The 20,167-nt window shown below is 29.9% G+C and overlaps 5 protein-coding genes across 7 annotated transcripts; 3 read left to right on the forward strand and 2 right to left on the reverse strand.

The window, feature by feature from the left end:
* Window positions 1-130: 130 nt before the first annotated feature.
* Window positions 131-5,464, forward strand: LOC115236258 (caspase-1-like). Of its 2 annotated transcripts, XM_029808587.1 has the most exons (5): window positions 131-519; window positions 1,417-1,676; window positions 1,853-2,158; window positions 2,339-2,396; window positions 4,957-5,464. In XM_029808587.1, the coding sequence occupies exons 1-5, from the start codon at window positions 431-433 to the stop codon at window positions 5,147-5,149; spliced, it is 906 nt and encodes a 301-aa protein (XP_029664447.1). In that variant the 5' UTR covers window positions 131-430; the 3' UTR covers window positions 5,150-5,464. The 2 variants fall into 2 exon arrangements, with proteins under 2 accessions (XP_029664447.1, XP_029664446.1); XM_029808586.1 differs by lacking the exons at window positions 131-519; window positions 1,417-1,676; window positions 1,853-2,158; window positions 2,339-2,396 and adding exons at window positions 2,691-3,079; window positions 3,977-4,236; window positions 4,413-4,718 and having other exon boundaries at window positions 4,899-5,463.
* Window positions 5,465-7,334: 1,870 nt separating this feature from the next.
* LOC115236262 (ADP-ribosylation factor-like protein 13B) lies at window positions 7,335-10,523 on the reverse strand. Its single transcript, XM_029808595.1, has 8 exons — window positions 9,798-10,523; window positions 9,641-9,711; window positions 9,422-9,555; window positions 9,142-9,257; window positions 8,560-8,736; window positions 8,279-8,456; window positions 8,126-8,156; window positions 7,335-8,035 (listed from the first exon to the last, which is right to left on the reverse strand). The coding sequence occupies exons 1-8, from the start codon at window positions 9,854-9,856 to the stop codon at window positions 7,728-7,730; spliced, it is 1,074 nt and encodes a 357-aa protein (XP_029664455.1). The 5' UTR covers window positions 9,857-10,523; the 3' UTR covers window positions 7,335-7,727.
* A 188-nt stretch (window positions 10,524-10,711) lies between these two features.
* Window positions 10,712-12,553, forward strand: LOC115236265 (pyrroline-5-carboxylate reductase). Its single transcript, XM_029808601.1, has 7 exons — window positions 10,712-11,009; window positions 11,096-11,352; window positions 11,432-11,513; window positions 11,578-11,714; window positions 11,790-12,001; window positions 12,088-12,196; window positions 12,382-12,553. The coding sequence occupies exons 1-6, from the start codon at window positions 10,922-10,924 to the stop codon at window positions 12,152-12,154; spliced, it is 843 nt and encodes a 280-aa protein (XP_029664461.1). The 5' UTR covers window positions 10,712-10,921; the 3' UTR covers window positions 12,155-12,196; window positions 12,382-12,553.
* On the reverse strand, window positions 12,373-14,278 carry LOC115236264 (pre-mRNA-splicing factor 18). Of its 2 annotated transcripts, XM_029808600.1 has the most exons (5): window positions 14,082-14,273; window positions 13,868-13,934; window positions 13,509-13,787; window positions 12,988-13,416; window positions 12,373-12,847 (listed from the first exon to the last, which is right to left on the reverse strand). In XM_029808600.1, the coding sequence occupies exons 2-5, from the start codon at window positions 13,928-13,930 to the stop codon at window positions 12,611-12,613; spliced, it is 1,008 nt and encodes a 335-aa protein (XP_029664460.1). In that variant the 5' UTR covers window positions 13,931-13,934; window positions 14,082-14,273; the 3' UTR covers window positions 12,373-12,610. The 2 variants fall into 2 exon arrangements, with proteins under 2 accessions (XP_029664460.1, XP_029664459.1); XM_029808599.1 differs by having other exon boundaries at window positions 13,868-14,278.
* Window positions 14,279-14,460: 182 nt separating this feature from the next.
* LOC115236259 (tubulin-specific chaperone D) lies at window positions 14,461-20,124 on the forward strand. Its single transcript, XM_029808589.1, has 17 exons — window positions 14,461-15,184; window positions 15,278-15,416; window positions 15,563-15,749; window positions 15,832-16,057; window positions 16,138-16,286; window positions 16,360-16,589; window positions 16,654-16,793; window positions 16,880-16,985; window positions 17,084-17,261; window positions 17,351-17,509; window positions 17,604-17,807; window positions 17,897-18,061; window positions 18,289-18,413; window positions 18,513-18,667; window positions 18,781-18,979; window positions 19,154-19,456; window positions 19,594-20,124. Exons 1-17 carry the CDS (start codon window positions 14,658-14,660, stop codon window positions 19,873-19,875), a joined length of 3,474 nt encoding a protein of 1,157 aa, XP_029664449.1. The 5' UTR covers window positions 14,461-14,657; the 3' UTR covers window positions 19,876-20,124.
* The last annotated feature ends 43 nt before the right edge of the window (window positions 20,125-20,167 follow it).

Below are 20,167 nucleotides of genomic sequence, written 5' to 3' on the forward strand. Positions count from 1 at the left end.
AAATATATTTTAAATTAAAAATTGTAATAAAATGTTTTAATATACAATAAAAATAATTACACACATAAAATAATTTAAACCATTCCTAAAATGAGAAAATATCTATATCGTATTACGACTCCAATAAAAAAATTTTTGTATGTTTAAGGTGGCGACCATGTCTATGGTGGCGACACTGCCGCAACGATAGCAATAGCATTGCAAACGGCGTCTTGTGAAGATTGTGACAGACTACAGAGTGTGAACTGTGAGTCATACAATTATCAACAAATATTATCGCGCGTTTTCTTCTAGAGACGTGCCTCTATCTTGCTTGCGTAAAATTGTTTTCGAGCCCGTTGTCGACTACGCATCATCTGAACAACGGCTACAAAATTGCGCTACAAAGCTGTCTTTTTCCTGTGATCGAACTCCCACGAGACGCAACGCCATGTGTTCCGCCGAGCCTGACAATATCAATAATGGCGAAAGAAACAACGACGATGTTGGCGATGCGTTCGGATCATTGGGAATCAGCAGGTATGAGATGAATCTGTATCAAACGCTCACGCGATACATTGTATATTTTTTCACAATAGTATGAACTATCATAACAGATGCTCGCATATTGTCAATATGTAATTACTTTATAATGCGTTTCTGTGAACATGTTTAGTTTTTTTTCTATAATCTTACAATTCTTAAATATTTAATATAACGATCGGTATCGATATTGTGGAATGCGAAATGTATATTGCTAAAGTAGAGATTACCACTAATGATAAAAATCGTTGAGAGATAAGGCATAATTTGGCCAATATGGTTGATATTAAACAATCAATAATATCAATATTATGTTGGATAACCTTGAGGCCACAATTCAGTTACATTGAACTGACTAAAGATGTATTTTATTTAATGTTATATATGCTTTAAAGTATTTTAACAACATAAATTATATTAAAAATTTTTATAAGAACTTATAAAGATTTGGAACATTGTTGTCAGAAATCTGCAGTAGCTTTTCAAGATTATCAATTATATAAGCATGCAATATAATCATGGAATTATATCAATATATAAGTGTATTTAATCAAGTAATAATTTATTTGTAAGAATTTATTAGAGATGTAAAAAAATTCTAATAACTATAGCACAAAATTTGAAGTGGTAAAAATCCTTTGTTTTATTGAAATAATAAATCTAAGAATATATTAAATTCACAAAATATACACAAAATTTCATTGGAATTAGTGAGATATTATTAATATTTTTGTATATTTATCAATAAAATATAAGATACACTGCAAAATCTAGACTTGAATCATAGTAGATATTAATATATAATTCCATATAAAATATATAACTTGTATCTAATCAAAAAAAGTCTAATCTAAAATATTTGGAACAACACATTACACACAATTGTTTTTGCAGGAACAATATAACTTCTAGTATAGCATCATTACAAACATCACCAACCGAACGTTATGCTACACATTATAAAATGAATCATTCTAAACGTGGTATAGCTTTAATCTTTAATCAAGAATTTTTCACTACTGCGCATCTCAAACGTCGCTTTGGTACAAATGTAGACTGCGATAATCTTATTAATACATTAAAGAATCTCGGATTTGAAGTAAACGATGTCCATAACTCTACTCACGGAGACATAGTAAAACAGTTAGAAAGAGGTAAGTCATACTTATAATTTGCATATTTATTTACTTTGTTATTTTATTTAAAAAATTCTTATATTCTCTAAAGAATATTTATTAAAATAAAGCAAATCTTAAAAGATATATTTCATAGAAACCCAATATAATAACAATATTTTATAAACTAATTATAAATTACTGTTTTTTTGCAGTTGCAGACATGGACCATTCTGATCATGACTGTTTGATAATAGCCGTGTTAAGCCACGGCGAACTCGGTCGAATCTTCGCATATGACACTTCATACAAAGCAGATTGTCTTTGGCAACACTTCACTGCCGATAGATGTCCGACTCTCGCTGGAAAACCTAAACTATTTTTCATTCAAGCTTGCCAAGGTGACAGATTGGATCCAGGCATTACACTTAAGGAACGGACGGAAACAGACGGATTACCATCCGCGACATATCGTATTCCTTCTCAAGCTGACTTCATGATTGCCTATTCAACTATACCAGGTATTATATTGTTATCTGTAGATGAATATTAGATTGCTAAAAATATACATTTATTTATCACTTTACTTCTCTTCTATCATAGCTTACAAATGTATCAAGTTTGAAACCTTTAATATAATTTCTGATTAATTGCCAATCTTAGATATCTCATGATTTAAAGGTGATTTTCAAAATTAACAGGTTACTTTTCCTGGAGAAACACTAGCCGTGGATCATGGTTCATACAAGCTTTATGCATTTTTATCCTGATTGGTCAATCAAACGCTTCGAAGCATTTGTAGCATCTTCCCGACCGCAGTCATTATTAAATAATCGATGTTTTCTCTATATCGATAATAGAAATATCGAATAAAAAAATATAAATATTGACTAGATATTTTGAAACTATTCATATATTTTGAAAAATATATTTTAAATTAAAAATTGTAATAAAATGTTTTAATATACAATAAAAATAATTACACACATAAAATAATTTAAACCATTCCTAAAATGAGAAAATATCTATATCGTATTACGACTCCAATAAAAAAATTTTTGTATGTTTAAGGTGGCGACCATGTCTATGGTGGCGACACTGCCGCAACGATAGCAATAGCATTGCAAACGGCGTCTTGTGAAGATTGTGACAGACTACAGAGTGTGAACTGTGAGTCATACAATTATCAACAAATATTATCGCGCGTTTTCTTCTAGAGACGTGCCTCTATCTTGCTTGCGTAAAATTGTTTTCGAGCCCGTTGTCGACTACGCATCATCTGAACAACGGCTACAAAATTGCGCTACAAAGCTGTCTTTTTCCTGTGATCGAACTCCCACGAGACGCAACGCCATGTGTTCCGCCGAGCCTGACAATATCAATAATGGCGAAAGAAACAACGACGATGTTGGCGATGCGTTCGGATCATTGGGAATCAGCAGGTATGAGATGAATCTGTATCAAACGCTCACGCGATACATTGTATATTTTTTCACAATAGTATGAACTATCATAACAGATGCTCGCATATTGTCAATATGTAATTACTTTATAATGCGTTTCTGTGAACATGTTTAGTTTTTTTTCTATAATCTTACAATTCTTAAATATTTAATATAACGATCGGTATCGATATTGTGGAATGCGAAATGTATATTGCTAAAGTAGAGATTACCACTAATGATAAAAATCGTTGAGAGATAAGGCATAATTTGGCCAATATGGTTGATATTAAACAATCAATAATATCAATATTATGTTGGATAACCTTGAGGCCACAATTCAGTTACATTGAACTGACTAAAGATGTATTTTATTTAATGTTATATATGCTTTAAAGTATTTTAACAACATAAATTATATTAAAAATTTTTATAAGAACTTATAAAGATTTGGAACATTGTTGTCAGAAATCTGCAGTAGCTTTTCAAGATTATCAATTATATAAGCATGCAATATAATCATGGAATTATATCAATATATAAGTGTATTTAATCAAGTAATAATTTATTTGTAAGAATTTATTAGAGATGTAAAAAAATTCTAATAACTATAGCACAAAATTTGAAGTGGTAAAAATCCTTTGTTTTATTGAAATAATAAATCTAAGAATATATTAAATTCACAAAATATACACAAAATTTCATTGGAATTAGTGAGATATTATTAATATTTTTGTATATTTATCAATAAAATATAAGATACACTGCAAAATCTAGACTTGAATCATAGTAGATATTAATATATAATTCCATATAAAATATATAACTTGTATCTAATCAAAAAAAGTCTAATCTAAAATATTTGGAACAACACATTACACACAATTGTTTTTGCAGGAACAATATAACTTCTAGTATAGCATCATTACAAACATCACCAACCGAACGTTATGCTACACATTATAAAATGAATCATTCTAAACGTGGTATAGCTTTAATCTTTAATCAAGAATTTTTCACTACTGCGCATCTCAAACGTCGCTTTGGTACAAATGTAGACTGCGATAATCTTATTAATACATTAAAGAATCTCGGATTTGAAGTAAACGATGTCCATAACTCTACTCACGGAGACATAGTAAAACAGTTAGAAAGAGGTAAGTCATACTTATAATTTGCATATTTATTTACTTTGTTATTTTATTTAAAAAATTCTTATATTCTCTAAAGAATATTTATTAAAATAAAGCAAATCTTAAAAGATATATTTCATAGAAACCCAATATAATAACAATATTTTATAAACTAATTATAAATTACTGTTTTTTTGCAGTTGCAGACATGGACCATTCTGATCATGACTGTTTGATAATAGCCGTGTTAAGCCACGGCGAACTCGGTCGAATCTTCGCATATGACACTTCATACAAAGCAGATTGTCTTTGGCAACACTTCACTGCCGATAGATGTCCGACTCTCGCTGGAAAACCTAAACTATTTTTCATTCAAGCTTGCCAAGGTGACAGATTGGATCCAGGCATTACACTTAAGGAACGGACGGAAACAGACGGATTACCATCCGCGACATATCGTATTCCTTCTCAAGCTGACTTCATGATTGCCTATTCAACTATACCAGGTATTATATTGTTATCTGTAGATGAATATTAGATTGCTAAAAATATACATTTATTTATCACTTTACTTCTCTTCTATCATAGCTTACAAATGTATCAAGTTTGAAACCTTTAATATAATTTCTGATTAATTGCCAATCTTAGATATCTCATGATTTAAAGGTGATTTTCAAAATTAACAGGTTACTTTTCCTGGAGAAACACTAGCCGTGGATCATGGTTCATACAAGCTTTATGCATGGAATTACGCGAAAATGGTACTCGTTATGATTTACTGACTTTGTTAACTTTTGTTTCCCAGCGTGTTGCCATAGACTTTGAGTCGAACACGCCTGATAACTTAACTATGCATCAACAAAAACAAATTCCATGTCTCACTTCTATGCTGACACGTTTAGTAAAATTTACATCTCCAATGAATGGAGTTGTATAGTCAGTCATATAAGAGGGAATATAAAAAATATATGTGCTTATATATGTGCTTTATATTTGTGCCAGTGACAAATTTTTATATATCAGAATATTTTTTAATTTTTTTATCTTTCTTTAATTACATTATATTACATCATTAATTACATTTTTTTTTTTTTTTTTAAATTTTTTCTCATTATTTTTTTTTAATTATGTTCCTTTTCCTCTCTAATAGATAAATACAACTACTGCCACGTTCATAACTATATTTTTTTTTTTATATTTTTACTTTTTATTGCTATATAAGAGAAAAACATTATATTGTGATAAAAATAACTGATTTTTTAAAAATATATATTGCATTTACAATGAACAAAGTATAAAATATAATGAAGATGTATATATACATATATGCACACTTACTTTATATACAATATATATGTATATAATATAAAATATACATTTCTATATAAAACACAATATATATTTTATCTTTATATACATATATAGTATATATGTATATGTATCTATAGTGGCACTCGCCATAAACTTCATGTCAAACATGCCTAACAGTATGACAATGCATAAAGCAAATTCCATGCATCTTTTCTATGTCGATGCATTTGGTAAGATTACATCTCTAAAGAACAGAATTGTATAATGGATCGTTTGTGCGTGTGTGTGTATATATATATATATATATTATTTACTTGGAGAAAACTTCAGAGAAGCAACTCTCTTGCTTTTGACAGTTTCATTTCATATATTAAGATATATAATAAGTACAAATAAAAGATTTATCAATTACATTAAAATACATATGATATACATAGCTATTCTTAATCATATTTTTCATCAGTAATTCTTATAAATATAAAACATTTGAAAAATTTACAGTAAATATTTCATACATTCTATTACAGTAGCATTGATGTTATATATAGATATAAATAGAATATTTTTTAATTATATAATGTATGATTACATGAACCATATATATGTATATATAGTATGACAATTTTATTTTTTTTATTATATATACATATATATATATTTTATATTAAGCTTTGTAACAGTATGTGTATGATCTCTGCAATAAGTAATAGCCTATCTTTGATGAAACAATGTTCAATATTCAACTTCACAATGCATTATTGTATTTGCCTGAGATAAATTAGTTGTAATTTACGAATGTGATTACAACAAATATTCAAATGTTATAAAAAAGTTAAGAAGATAAGTTGCATTGTGATTAGACTAATTAAGATGTATTATCTTGCTTGCAAACATCGAAATTGCTAGCAGATATGCAGTGTTGTCTCGCTAGTTTAATGAATATAATAATTAAGAACTTGAAAAAGCAAAAGGATCAATTAATATTGTAGCAGAAATTGCTGTATTCGCAGGAGAAACGGTAACGAAATTTGCGAAACGTGATACAAAGTCTTTCATAGTAAGAGTAATCGAATTCATATGCCTTATATCTACTCGCAATTGTTTGATAACTCTATGGTCGAACTATTTAAAACTAAAATATGTATGCGTGAGTATAACGTGCATAACATATATTTAGACATTTTTTTGAAAAAATGAATATATATATATAATGTACAATATATATATTATATATAATTTTTTATATATAATATGTATAATAGATTTTATATATATAATTTTTGAGAATCTCGCATTCTCATTGTTCCTTATTGTACAATAAGATGTTTGCAATTTACCACAGAAACGCATTTTGCAATGTAAACATCTTATTTAAATAACGTTATAAAGTGATTGCTCAAAAATATAAGATGTACAAGATGTTGGGCAAAATGAAATTGTGCAATGTCTCTTACATTGTGTATTGTGATAAATGTGTGCTAAGAATAGCCACTGTTGTATGCCACATGAATCCGTTTTGAAATTGCAATTTTCGAAACAATGTTACCGGAGTATTAAAGCAATTTTCAGCATCTTTATACACTAGCTCTAGCGGATACTTCAGTGTGTGCTTTGTATCGTATATATACATATATATTTATATCATTCTATATACACAAACTTGTATACAGATTTACAGAATAAATTAATAGATAAAACACACAATTGCAATAATAATATATAAAATCGTTATATTAATTGTTAAATTGCTCTACCATTGAATACTTCAATACACGCACCCCATGAGATGTATCGGTTAAAAAAAAAACCTTTTTCTTTTAAATGATAAAAAGTATATTTCATAAACATATCTTTTGTGTTGGATAATATATACATTATTATTATATATTACACATATTAAAAGTTTATAAAAATTATAACTTAATAATACATATATAAATTATTACACACATGTTAATGTTTGCACTTTCATATTCTCCAAATTCAGAAACCTATATAGTGTTTTTATACAAAAAATGTTAATGTGTAATTAAGCGATGCTATAAAAATAGTAATGTTGGAGGTATTACTTATCTAAAGCTATTATAAAATGTTTTTTACAGTAATATATATATAGTTCTGATATTTTTATCGTAAATGCTGTATCATGACATTGTAATGTGTGTGGTCCCTTTTGAACTCTAGTATAAAATCTACAATTGCTGTCATTGAGGCACTTGTCCAGGAATATTAATTATCATTTTATTTAATAACCGTTGGGATCTCTCTGGTGCTGTATACGGACGGATTAGATTTGTACTAGCATTGCTTGGGCTATAATCAATATTTAAATTTAATGGATCTAATATTGTAGTCATAGTTTGTGTACTTTTCTCTCCAGCAAGAGTTTCCACATTAGGCGTAAGATTTCGCGAGAGATTTTCGCATTCGATAGTCGATTGTTCAACTGGAAGAGGGGCAGTCTTATTTCTTCGTACAAAAGCTTTTATAAAGCTTTTCCCTTCATTAGTACCTGTAGAATATTATTTCACATAAGACTAAAAAATGAATGTATGTATATCTTTTTTATGTTTATCTTATATTATTATATTATAGGACATACCATTGCATGTTTCACTTATTAGAACTTCATCCTGAAATTTTAGAAAAATTGATGCATTAATGGCAAGTTAAGAAAAAGTTCATATATTGAAATATATTTCTAAGATGAAGAATATATGGATAAAGTAATGAATAATTAATATAAAATTTGCACCTTTGTTGCCAAGAGATCTTTAATGGGTTTAAAAGGATTTGAGTGTATAGAAATTCTTGATGGTGTATTTGACGCAATAGACTGAGATTCTTGAATACTTTTATGTTGACAACTTTGTGATTGTTTGATTCTATTATTCAGAGCAGCATAATTTTTTACTATGGTTTCCAACAGCCATCTGTATGAAATAAGTTCTGATCATTAATATAGAGAAGTACATACTATAAAACTTTTATTTTGTATGTATATCTAAACTTTGTTTACTGTGATTACAAACTTACTTATATCCATTCTTTATGCCCATAGTATTACTTTTTGATTGTTCCTTATCATAAATGCAGGAGCATGTTTCTACTCTTGTCGGACATTTCATGGCATTGGCTGCATGCTCCACATCCAAATTTTCAACCAGATCTAGCTCATCAATAGCTCCATTCAAATCCTGTTTGTTTGCAAATCTACACATACATTATAAAGATCTGATTAAAATTGTAGAATCAACAATATCACGCATCTTTATCAATAATCTTAATCATACAAATGATCTAAGCTGCTTTTTCCTAAACTATAAAAAAAAAAAAAAAAAAAAAAAAAAAAAAAAACAAGAAGAGAGAAGGACATGTATTAAACTTGAAAAAAAGTTCAAAGTGTCAAAGTGTCAGTTCCGTATTATTTTTTACGTGCTGTGACGTTTGCGCACAATTTGGAATACACGATGGTGCCTATTAATCTGTAAATAATAATTATTACCATCGATCGACAAATTCTCGATTTTATCAAAGTTTATATTCCAATTTTTTTAAACGAATGTGAAACAAATGTGCACAGGTGAAAGTGTACAGACATAAATTCAGATCCCTTACAATAATAATGGTTTCGCTGAAATATCCTCGTGTGTTATTAATTCGTTAAACACAACTTTATTTTCTGCAAGACGAGAAATATCACTAGCATCCACCACATATATAAGACCATGTATCTAAAAGATGTCAAATAAGAATATATAGATATGAATAGTGTACTAAAATTTCTTTTACCATTGACAGATAAAATAATTGATTAATTATTAATAATTTAATTACAGCATTTACTTATATATGATTCTATTGTCACTCGTTTGAAAAATATGCATCTGTTGCTTACATCATTATAATATTTAGGCCACAATGCTCTAATCTGAGAACTACCACCAAGATCATATATCTTTACTGAATACGAGTTATGTTTTAAAGATACTGTCCGAAATCCCATTGTAGGCAGTACATTCCTATCTGGATCTGTAAGAAAAATATGCAGTAAAATGTAAAAGATTAACAGTATATAGCGATAAGTTCATCTTTTTTTTATTTTCAGAAAATTTACCTCCACTAATATGATTCAGTATTAAAGATTTCCCAGCATTATCTAACCCAACAATAAGCAGGATAATGGTCCTAAAATCATGAGAAAAGAATGTAAACAAGAAGATATCGCGCCTGCAATTCGACACACGTGTCTTTATGTCATAAATAATGTATACTTTTCCGTGCCGCGGTTTCTTCTCAGCCTCCTTAACACGCTCCTGATGCAATTACCCATCGTTAAAAAAAAGATTAATTGCGTTTCAACAGACTTCTGTCATTTATTGCATCGTACATATGACACATATTATAGAGTTAATTCTACGTATTATACATCAATATATACGCAAACACTGTAATATACACAATGAACTCTATACATATATCGGGACGAGAGAGATAGCGATATCAAGTATCTTTGTCTCTTTCCGTACAGTCTAATTACAAAGTTTTCTTTTATTCCTTATAGAGAATAGTAGAGGTTGAAAGAAAGATTCTATTCAATTCTATTGTTTAAGTTGAAGTTGGAGAATGCAACGTTTTTTTCTTTTTAGTTGTGGACATCAATTGAACTTGCGACAGTTTTGGATGGCACGTCTGAAACATTCTCTATTATATATGTGTCATTCAAATAAGTAATCTCTAATGTCATATTTACTGTTAAATAGAACTGTCTGACGACTATTTTGCATACACGTCTTTTCAATATACGTTCGCGAACGTGTTCTCCATATAAAACAGATGAAATTAAGAAGTAGACAGCGACGTTTGTTTAACATTAAATAGATATGTAAATAAATGTAAAGCATGAGCTTAAACCATAATTTATCGCAATTTCCCATTTTTTAACAGTATCTTTGTAAGTGAATCTTGTAAGAGAAATTTAATTTATATTAAAATTTTAAATCCATATATTGTAAAATCCCTAATATATTCTTATATTTTAAATTAGTTAAAGAATATAGATTTTGTTACATTTATTTTATTTTATTTTTTTTTTTTGCGCTTGATTTGTTACATTGATTTTTAATCGCCAAAAGCGTCATTTTATATTATCTGAAAGCATCGCAAAAGATAACTGGAAAAGTCGTCTTATCAATATTACGTAACTATCTACGTCTACATATAATTCATGGTTTAGAAGAACTAGTTGCGTGTGTTTATATATATATAATATACATACACACATACATATGCATATATACGTAACCGCGAATCGCGCGTGACATTTAGTAGAATTATTTATTCTGCCCGCATAAAAAAAGTTATTTAATATATTTGGTAACTTGTACAATTAATTGCGATGGAACAGTATTTAAAATCTATTAAAGTTGGATTTATTGGAGGCGGAAATATGGCTAGTGCTATAGGCGCTGGTTTAATCCACAAAGGTAATTGCATTTTCTTCTCTGTCTCAAAATAAATAAGACTGATAAGACGGATTTACAAAAATGATGATACATATATGCTTCAACAGGTGTATTGAATCCAGATAATGTTTGGGTTTCCGGCCGTACGGACAGAACGCATAGCTTTTGGACGGATTTAGGTGCGCATCCAACATTGAAGAATAACGAAGTTGCAAACAACTGCGATATTATATTTTTGACAGTGAAGCCACATATGTTAGACGATGCACTTAACACTTTTGTGGAACAAAAAGTGACTGAAAAATTTAAAAACAAGCTATTTATTTCGGTGCTCGCTGGAATATCTCTTGAAGTTTTACATACTGTAAGCAAAACATTTTATATAACATGTATAATATTATTTCAATTTTTATAACAATTAATAGATAAAATTTGTTTTCTAGAAACTCTCCGCTATTGTAATTTCACCAAGAATAATCAGATCTATGCCAAATACACCTATGATGGTTGGAGAGGGAATTACAGGTATGTCAAAGAAAAAGGTACAATAAATGCAGATTAATTTGTGTTAATACAAATGTAATTTTAGTTTATTGCAGCTTAAACACCGAGCAAAAAGATCTAGAACTGGTAAATACATTATTTTCCTATATTGGTATGAGCCAAAGTGTTCCAGAAAGTATTATAAATGCCATTGGTGGTCTGTCAGGTTGTGGTCCAGCATTTGTAAGTTGTTGCAGTATTGTTGCAATTAGAGAGATGCATGGAAAAAATTATGTACAACTTTTAATTTGTATTTAGGCATATCTCATCATAGAAGCATTGGCAGATGGAGGTGTGAGGATGGGTGTGCCAAGGCCACTGGCAACTAAATTTGCAGCGCAAGTGCTGGTAGGTGCTGGCAAAATGGTACTCGAGACTGGACGACATCCTGGTCAGTTGAAGGACGAAGTCTGTTCACCTGGAGGTACTTCCATCGCTGGTGTTCATGCTATGGAAGTAGGAGGAGTCAGGTACTTCATAAATTATTTTATTTATTTAATAATTATTTTATTTAATTTTTATGTAATTTCTAAATAATTAATTTAATTGAATGCAGGGGATCTATGATGAATGCTGTTGAGGCTGCTGTAAATAAAACAAATGAATTCTCAATTAAGTCTTAAGTAGTGATCTTCAATAGTTAATATTTTGGGATATTTTTTAGAGTGAGTAAATATAGAATGTTATTTCATATCTTTTAATGAAGTCACTTTTTTACATTTAAATATTTGAAGAAAATATTTTACTTAGCAGTTTTGTAAAGTGGATTATAGTATATAATGGTATCATGAATGTGCTATAATTTTCAAAGTTTCATTTTTATATAAATATAAGTTTCATATTTTTTCAGGAATCAGTATAGTTTATTGCGAAAAATATATACAATAAATACATATATACAGTATGTCTAATTAACTATTCAGAAGCTACAATCTAGTAATAAATTTATCTCATAAAAGATGTTTCTGGTAATCTATATTTTAATCTGGATGTCTATAATAATAAAATAATAATGGTACACTTACATCCATACATGCAAATTTATATTACCTTGCTTTATTTTATATATTATGAAAAACTTAATTTTTTGAATATTCTACACAACGTGAGGGGTCTGTAGGATAATATTCTTGACACTTAGTCATCAGTCTCTTGAGTGCTTGGATGTATTTTCTTTGAGTTTCATCGTTCATGACGTGAGCGACATTCTTTGAGAAAATCTTCTCTCTACCAGTACGCGCATGGATACCAACCATAGTTACACCAATGGGCCATGGAGAATTGCCTATAGCCATTTGCAAATAGGCGTCGCTAGCCTGAAATAAAAATAATTAATGTTTCATAAATTATAAAATAGTTATATTATTGTAGAAAAGTTTATTTGCTAAATTATTATATTTGTACCGCTGACAGGTGCATTATATGTTACAATACACACATATAATTAGATACATACCAATATATAATTACGTTGTAGTAAATGTTTAACAATTTCTGTTAAACTGTCGGTTATATCCTCTGGAAGAGATTTATTTTTTAACTTTCTTAAAAGCGGCTTTAAATATTCTCTTGTTTGAGCATATGTTGCACTATTCATTTTTCCCTTTGAGCTCATCTTTTCGGCAGTCGATCTGCTGTTTAACTGATTGCCCCACATCTGGACTAAATATTGTACAAATAGAGTAATTACGCTCATGTCAAAATCTTTGTCTCCCTTGTTTAGTTTAGTTGACATTTTTTCTATGTCTTCATAAGTAACACCTTCGTCAGGCACATTCACATCCCCCTTCCCATCGAGACTTTGGGATTTGGAAGATGTCAAGATCTCGTTGAGATATGCTTGATCCACTTGTTCCATTGCCTCTTGAAAATCATTTCTGAAGCCCTGTTAATGCATTATCATAATGAAAACCCATTCTTTGACAAGGCTTCAATTAATAGAAATAATATGTATATAAAAAAACAAACGTACTTTACCTTATTCACTTCTGGCTCCAGAATTTCACATTTCCTTAATCTCTTGAAAGCTTCTATCTCAGATTCACCAAATAATAATATAGGTTCTCCTCGTTCGCGTAATCGTCTGATTACTTCTTGTCTAGATAGCAAATGTTCAGAACTACTGTCTGTTACAGATTCCTCTAACTGTCGAATATCATTTGATGGAGCAGCATCATTATTCACTTTATCAATCTCATATACTTCCTGTTGCTTTGATATTAATTGATTCCTTTTAAAATATTTTTTATTATTCTCCTGCAAAAAATGTCTTGCTATAAATATTGGCGTGTGGTCAGGTAATTGCATAAAATCACAAAATATAACATGTTACATACCAAGACATGACTTTCTTCCAATTCTTTACGTTTTTGCATTATCACTGCCTTTAGAATATCCATCTTGCTATAATAATTATATGGATAAATGTACAAATATAAATAAAAGATAAGTTTTATATATATATATATATGCTCTTTTTTGCTCCAGCAATTTAATTCTTCTCTTCCAAGAAAAGATTATGTTACTAACAAATCTTTCCTATGTACATACCATCGAATTAATTCAATTAAATTAATTCAATCTTTTGCTTAATTTCTTTAATTAGATTTTATTAATCAAAAATTTTATATTATTGCAAATTTATTTAATTTTTGGAACAAAAACATTCGAGAGAGAGAGAAAGAGAGAGAGAACAGATGTTTATACGATACGAAGCAAACATTGAATTCGCCATTTTGGCCATAGACAATATATAAAAATATAAGTAAACTCGATAGAAGAGACTGCAGAGACCTCTCACAGAGTAGAGTTGAATTAGATATGTAACTGCAAATAAATCTCCAACGCGAAGAGAAAACGACTTTACGAACATATGGAAAAAATTGACAGCAGTCCGAATTCGAAATAAAGATTCACCGTGTGATATTTCTAGATATTCGTTTGTTCTAGACAAGGACTGTCTACGTAGTTGTCAAAATTAATGCATAAATTGGTTATGATATTTACGATTATGAGAACGACTTATAACGCAATTTTTTTATAATTTACACGAAAATCGTGTATATGTATGAGCGTGTATAGATAGGAGATTCGAGAATTTGACGGAGATAATTTTTACGAACAATAATGTTGAACGATAATGTTGAACGATTGGATCCGGAAAAAGTTGGATGCGGCTTTAGCGCGTTCAGGGAGATAGACGAAGTTATGACTCTGACGACGGAATTGAGAAAGCCGGATTTACCACCAAGTCTCGTCGAGAGAAATAGGGATCGCTTCAATTTCATTCTGTCTCAGTACCAGGATCAGCCTCAGCTATTGGATCCTTATCTCGAGAAGATTTTGGATTCCCTGCTATCGATTATCAGGGACAATGATTGTGCGGAAAGCATTAAACATAACACGTTTAAATATTTATTTATTATCATGTCTGTGAAAACGTATAAAAAGATTGTTACTTATCTTCCACACGAGGTAGTGGATCTATTACCTGTATTGAGAATGCTTGAAAAGCAAGACCCAAATGATGTAGAGACATGGGAAACCAGATATGTTTTGCTCGTATGGTTATCTATTATTTCCAAAATACCATTTCCCCTTTGTCGCTTAGAGACTTCTGAGAATGTAGATTTAGAGCAAACTATTATTGTCAGGTAATAATATTGTTATATTTATAAAATGTGTGAGATAAAATTTACTGAAATAGATGGTAAGATGTGTCAATCTTATTCTGTTATATATTTCAGAATTCTAAAAATATGTAAACTGTATTGCTTATCAAAAGATGCATGTGCTGTAGCAGCTGTGTTCTTAATAGCAAATTTTTTGACAAGATCAGATGTCAAGAAATTATACTTGGAAGAGATGATCATGTGGTGTTTTAAGGTAATGCTTTCTCTTTTAATGATACCAAATATTATCAGTATCAGAGATTGAATGATAAATTTAATATAGATATTTTTTTGGAAGAAATATTTATAATCATTATAAAAAAAAGCAACATTTTTAAATATCATTATAATCTTTTTCAGAGTATAGAAAATGATCCTTTGAGACATGGGCCTCTGGCTGTAATAGCTTCCATATTAAAACATAGTGCTAGGGAAGATGTCAAGCCGTACAGTCAACTGCTTCTCGATAATATATTGAAACTTCGAATAAGTGACAATCCTACAGATCTTATTAGAAAGTTTGGAACAAAAGTTGTTCAGCGCATAGGTATGAGGAAAAGCTTAAATTTTGTTTACATGATACATATGTATTATTTATATTATAAAAATTGATTAATGATATGTGGTAGGTTTGGTATTATTGAAAACAAAACTAGCATCCTGGCGATATCAGAAAATGAATCGGCCAATCAGTATTATGCCTAATGTTCAAGTAAATATCGAAAATATGGATAGTGTTACTGATATTAAGGAAGTTATTTCAAATGATAATGAAGATCAAGAAATTCCCTCAGCCATCGAAGATATAATAGAACAACTTATACAAAGTCTTCGAGATAAAGCGATTACTATAAGGTATGAATGTGCTAGTTTATATATTACAATTATGTCACATTCATTAGAAATAGAGTATTAAATTAGATATAATGGTATAGATGGTCTGCGGCAAAAGGTATCGGCAGGATAACTGCGAGATTACCGATAGACTTAGCCGATGATGTATTGGGTTTTGTGTTGAATCTGTTTTCCGGGCGTGAATCAGATTCGGCATGGCACGGTGGTTGTTTAGCACTCGCGGAACTGGGTAAAGATATCATTTAGATATGTATAATGATTTTTATTCTTGTATCACTAACATTACTGTGTTTATATTTCAGGAAGACGTGGCCTATTATTACCATCATCATTGAGCAATGTCATTCCCGTAGTTTTGCAAGCCTTAGTCTTTGACGAACCTAGAGCTTACGGATCCATCGGTTATCTGATTAGAGACGCCGCTTGTTATATATGCTGGTCTTTCCCAAGAGCCTATGACCCGCATGTTTTCGAACCTTATGTCAAAGAAATCGCGGCAATGCTATTAGTGGTGACATGCTTCGATAGAGAGGTACAAATCATTCATAATCTCCATTTGCATTTATATTATGTAATACGCAATGTTGCATCGATAGATAAACTGTAGGAGGGCAGCATCCGCCGCATTTCAAGAAAATGTTGGCAGGCAAGGCAACTTTCCACACGGTATAGATATATTGACTGTCGCAGATTATTTTGAAGTTGGTGTAAGGAGTCATACATATCTCAAGATCAGGTATAGAATTCACCAAGTATTTTGACGTATATTAGATAATCTGATTCTCATGACTTACTCGATATTTGTAATATTATCTTTATCAGTGTCCAAATCGCGCAGTACGAAGAATATACGAAGCCTTTGATAGACCATTTAGTTGCGAAAAAGGTTACTCATTGGGACACTGCAATTAGAGAACTTTCAGCTAGAGTAAGTCTAAAAATTTATGTACACTAATTTTTAAATGTATGATTTACTGAATATTACTAACGTTTAGTTCTGTATATACCACTAGTAATTTGTTGCAGTCGCTTTTCAACTTGACAGCAGCTGATCCACATTATATAATAAACACGGTACTACCAACTCTATTGGACCTGCTAAGTTCTATCGATTTAAATGTTAGGCATGGTGCAGTATTAGCTACTGCAGAAATTCTTGAAGCTTTGTACAATCATTTTAATGATAAAATTGAAAATATTATTGGTAAGAATTTATAGACTTACATGTATGCAAATCAGTTTTCTATTTTTCTTTAAATATCTGTAGCAAAAAAAGAAATCAATTTTATTCAGGACCTACGGCCGTAGCCGATATACAGGATGTAATAAGAACTTTCAGAAATAGAGGACAATTTAAAGGGCTTGGTGGAGAGTTGATGAAACAAGCTTGTGCTATGCTAATAAAAAAATGCTCCATTGTTCATTTTCCAATTCATTTAACAGATGTTGTAGGTATGTGTTAATAATTATGAAACAAGATTTACTTATAAAATTAAACTTTTATATTTAATATGTTATTATTCACATCTTTCCATGGATAATGCAGATGACTGGCAAAAACTATTGGAAGAATGCTTGAGTCATGAGGTATCGGCAGTTAAATTAAAAGCAGCTGAAGCACACACAAATTTCTTTGTAGAATATTATGCAGATATCGATTATGATACCCGAAGTACTGTGATTAATCGTTATTTAGAGTCCCTGCGATCGAGCCATCAGCCCATTAGAATAGGCTTTGCACAGGCGATAGGTAAATCAAAGAATTAACGGCAAAACGTTAAATTCCACTTTTTATATAAAGATCAAGTATATAATTTTCATTTATTTTACTTTTTAAAGGTTATTTTCCGCTATTTGTAATTCGTGAAAGAGTGAAAGACATCATAGAAGCATTAATCGCGTGTACTCATATATCCGAGAATACATCGAAATGGGCGGAAAGTAGGAAAGAAGCTTTGCACTCTCTAACAATGATATTGCAAACATTAGGAATTGATGAAGCAGGTAAATATATTCATTTATTTTGAGACATTAAAACTTGTCATTATGATACTGTAACATAAAAAGATTATTCTTCAAAGAAATTAATGCATTTGGAATATGAATTATATAGAAAAAGATAATGAAATTTAAAATCATTTTTCAAATTATGATCATCTTGTACTGAATGTGATATATTTAAGCAATATCCTTGATTTTTACTGACAAAAAAATTTTACAAATTTTTTCAGACAAGTGGCGACTGTTTGTACCAGATCTCTATAATTGTTACCTATTAGCCCTTAAGGAATATACAATAGATAGTCGTGGAGATATAGGCGCTTGGGTGCGAGAAGCAGCTATGATTGGATTACATGTGCGTGGAATATTTCCTCATGGAAAAATAATTTAAGATCATAATATCGTTAACGCAATGTGTATCGGAATTAATTGTTAAATATCTATATTGTTACAGGTATTGACCAACCTAATATCGCAAGCAAAACTATCGTCCATTTTGAATGAGAACTTGATGGCTAGTATAATCGGTGGTATCGCACAGCAGGCAGTCGAAAGGATAGATGGAATTCGAGCTCAGGCTGGTATTGTATTTAGTGCGCTTATACACAGGTAAAAAAAAAACGTGTTAGTGTGTGTATATATGTAATTGATCTTGCCAATTAAGACGTATAAAGTATTTTAAGTCGTAAAATCAACTACTGTTACATCTCTTCTCTTTATAGCGATCCACCACTTCCGAATATTCCGTATCACGACGAGTTAAAAGCTATATTTCCCTATAACGAATGTAAGGAAACTATCGAATGGAGAATGGAATCTGCAACATTTCCACGATTTATTAAGATGTTAAATTTCCCGCCGTATAAAATAAATCTGTTGCGCGGAATTATATTCAGCGTCGGTGGCATAAGCGAGTCTTTGGTATATTTAATACAAAATAATAATCTAAATCAATTTGTCTGTATTAAGTATAGCATCTATGCAAGCTTATTTATTTAGTAAAGGAGAGATTATTAGTCGATATTTTAATGTAATCTAATTTTAATAATTGTGTTAATCAATTTCGTTTATAACAAAACATTTTTCTTTTGTCAGGTAAAATACTCGAGTGTTTCTTTGTTTACTTATCTACAAGAGATTGACGAGACCGGATTGAGAGATCTATGCGAGAAGATATTAAACATATTTGAGGAAAGTCATAAAAACGAAAGGATGATAATATCGATGTTTGCTTTCTTGGATCGTTTATTGAGTTCAGGTTGCATTCAATCTGTCTTGGATGATGCAAATAATACTATCTCAGAACGTATATTAGTACTATTAAAACACGAAATAAAATATTCCAGCAATATGAAACTGCTCATTAGTAGTATAAATGTTTTCTGTCAGTTATTACAGGTTTGTAAAAGTATTAAGTAATTCATTAATTATTAATTCTTAAGAAATTAATAATTAAGAACATATTTAATTTACAATATATAACTTTATCCAAACCTATAAATGAAATTGATTTGTATTAAATATTACATCTCTAGGTACAAGGTCCTGTTGCAGAAAGAGCATTTTGTCAATTAAGTATATTTTTGTGTCACAAATACACAAGCTTGAGAAAGACAACAGCTATACGTACTTATGAAACATTAACTCTTTATGGAGAGGAGATAGATATAGCAGAAAAAGATTTGGCAAATATTCTTGCAATATTGAATGCAACAGATTGGGAACAACCAATTGCAGATTTACGTCCAATCAGAAATCATTTGTGCGAGTTAATGAAAGTACCTGCACCAGTTTTGCAAATAAAATCTACGAATTGAGAAAGACTACTTAATATATAAAGAATCTTAAGATTTTTTCAAATTATATTTTATTTCTTATATGGCATAAAGAATGAGACGAAATTAAATCATTAATATGCTAAATTATGGCAGAGAGGTATTAGTATTTTTCATAAATTATATATAGATTAAATTGTGTATATCGTTTACAATTTGAAAATATTGTACATACATACGAAAATACAATTTTTTTTTTTTTATGTAAGCTACATGAAGTATATATTTTGTAAAACGCATTTCACAATTTTTGTCACATTATTTTATATACAGA

The sequence above is a fragment of the Formica exsecta genome, unplaced genomic scaffold, assembly GCF_003651465.1.
Source record: "Formica exsecta isolate Colony F162 unplaced genomic scaffold, ASM365146v1 scaffold247, whole genome shotgun sequence".
In the NCBI taxonomy this organism is placed as follows: Eukaryota; Metazoa; Arthropoda; class Insecta; order Hymenoptera; family Formicidae; genus Formica; species Formica exsecta.